Source organism: Helobdella robusta, assembly GCF_000326865.2.
Source record: "Helobdella robusta unplaced genomic scaffold HELROscaffold_7, whole genome shotgun sequence".
NCBI lineage: Eukaryota > Metazoa > Annelida > Clitellata > Rhynchobdellida > Glossiphoniidae > Helobdella > Helobdella robusta.
This window is the reverse complement of record NW_008705398.1, coordinates 2211931-2213779: the sequence shown is the minus strand read 5'-3', so window position 1 is coordinate 2213779 and position 1849 is coordinate 2211931. Positions and strand designations below refer to the sequence as shown.

General features: G+C 37.9%; 1 protein-coding gene across 1 annotated transcript in view; it reads left to right on the top strand.

The window, feature by feature from the left end:
• Positions 1–1126, top strand: part of HELRODRAFT_164848 (hypothetical protein) — a gene marked incomplete at both ends in the record, with an annotated part of 5905 nt that extends 4779 nt beyond the window's left edge. Inside the window, one exon of the mRNA XM_009030802.1 lies at positions 76–1126. Coding sequence (XP_009029050.1) covers positions 76–1126 — 1051 coding nt within the window. The remainder of the gene's footprint in view (positions 1–75) is intronic.
• Between the last annotated feature and the right edge of the window lie 723 nt (positions 1127–1849).

Here is a 1849-nt window from a genome sequence, read left to right as displayed (position 1 = left end):
CATTATTTCATATAAAAAAAATGCAGACACCGTAAACGACTTCAGCAAAAACATTCAAAACATCAACAACAACAGCCACAACAACAACAGCCACAACAACAACAGTCCCATCAACAACAACAATAGCCACATCAACAACAACAACAGCCACATCAACAAAAACATTCAAAACATCAACAACAACAACAGCCACATTAACAACAACAACAGCCACATCAACAACAACAACAGCTACATCAACAACAACAACAACAGCCTTATCAACAACAACAACAACAGCCTTATCAACAACAACAACAACAACAGCCTTATCAACAACAACACCAGCCGCATCAACAACAACAATCCTTTGGTACCTGGGATCGACCTATTGTACATGGTGCCTCCCCCTCAACTCTCCAACAACCAGGCTTACGAGAATGCAAACTACCTGCTTTGGAGAGCTCAAAAACTGGAAGATAATTTCTACTACAATGGCAACAGAAATTATGGAAGCAGTGGTTACATCCAATACAACACTACAAGCCAACAGAGCAACAACACCGAACCTTCAGAAAATGGTGATTATTCAAACGAGATGAAATATGGAAATTCTAGCAACAGATTTGACTTGGATATAACAAAATATGAAATAAAATTTGATGATAACAACAACATCATTCCCACCCCTAACAACAACATGAGTGTTGGCTCATACATCGATAAATACGAAGCCGCAAGTAAGAATAACTCAAACAACTCCAATCAAAACATCAGCAACCAGCAACACAACAAAATCTATATACGACCTCGTCCAATGGCGTCGGCAGACAAATTCCCTTACGTCTGGTCATCCGTGCCAGCTCACAACAACTTTAAAAACAACAACAACAACATTAGAACTAACAATATCGACTTCAAAAATAGCATCAACAACAATTCAAACAGCAGCATCAATCAGTCGTTTCTTAGGAGAGAGGTCAAGACATTGAACAACATAAACGCCAGCAACAACAACTTTAATAGGTACAGCAGCAACAACTCACACCACCACAGCTGGCGTGCAACGACGACACCAGCATCAGCCGGACGCCTCCCAACACTCAACGAAAATGTTTCAACGTGTCTCAGAGTTGTTGATATTTAGTTTAAATACATTAATTTATAAGAGCAAATCTTCATTTCGTTACCCTTTGCAAATAAGAAATACGCAAACGCTATTCGCAACGCTATTTAATGTTGATGATTCGTGCTAAGCTATGCTGAGTTTGTGTGTTATGATTTCACTTCTTTTTATATTCATTTCAAACCATTTGTTGATAGTTTTTAGAGTTTAAAAGCCCTATTCTAACCAACAAGTTACATGTGATCGTATTTTTCCAAATAGATAACAAAATAAGACGATGACCATGGAACAGGTAACAAAGGGAGAACAATACATCATTATTCATTCCTTCATGTTCTGCTACGTAAGGACAGAAATTTAATGAGGTTCAATGGACAAAGTTGTGGATCAACAAAATTAAACCATTAATGCCGGGGTCAGAATTCGGATTAACTATTACAAACTGAGACTTTATTGGACTGAAATACTTCACTTTCAGGAGGTCTTGACCAACGTGTATGCACTTTTTCCACTTATTTTGTGTTTCCTCCAATTGCAGGACTCAATGTATTTTGAAATAATTTGCTATAAAAATGTTTTCATTATTTCTAAGCACTTTCGTGCCCAGCACCAGTGGTACAAGCCAGCAAGACGTGTCCTTGTTTGTTTACATAACAATAAAACTGGCGCTAGTCGCATTTAATGGCGATGTAATTATTCGTCGCTATAATTTCCGCAAGAGAGGGCAATTATATACACACACAC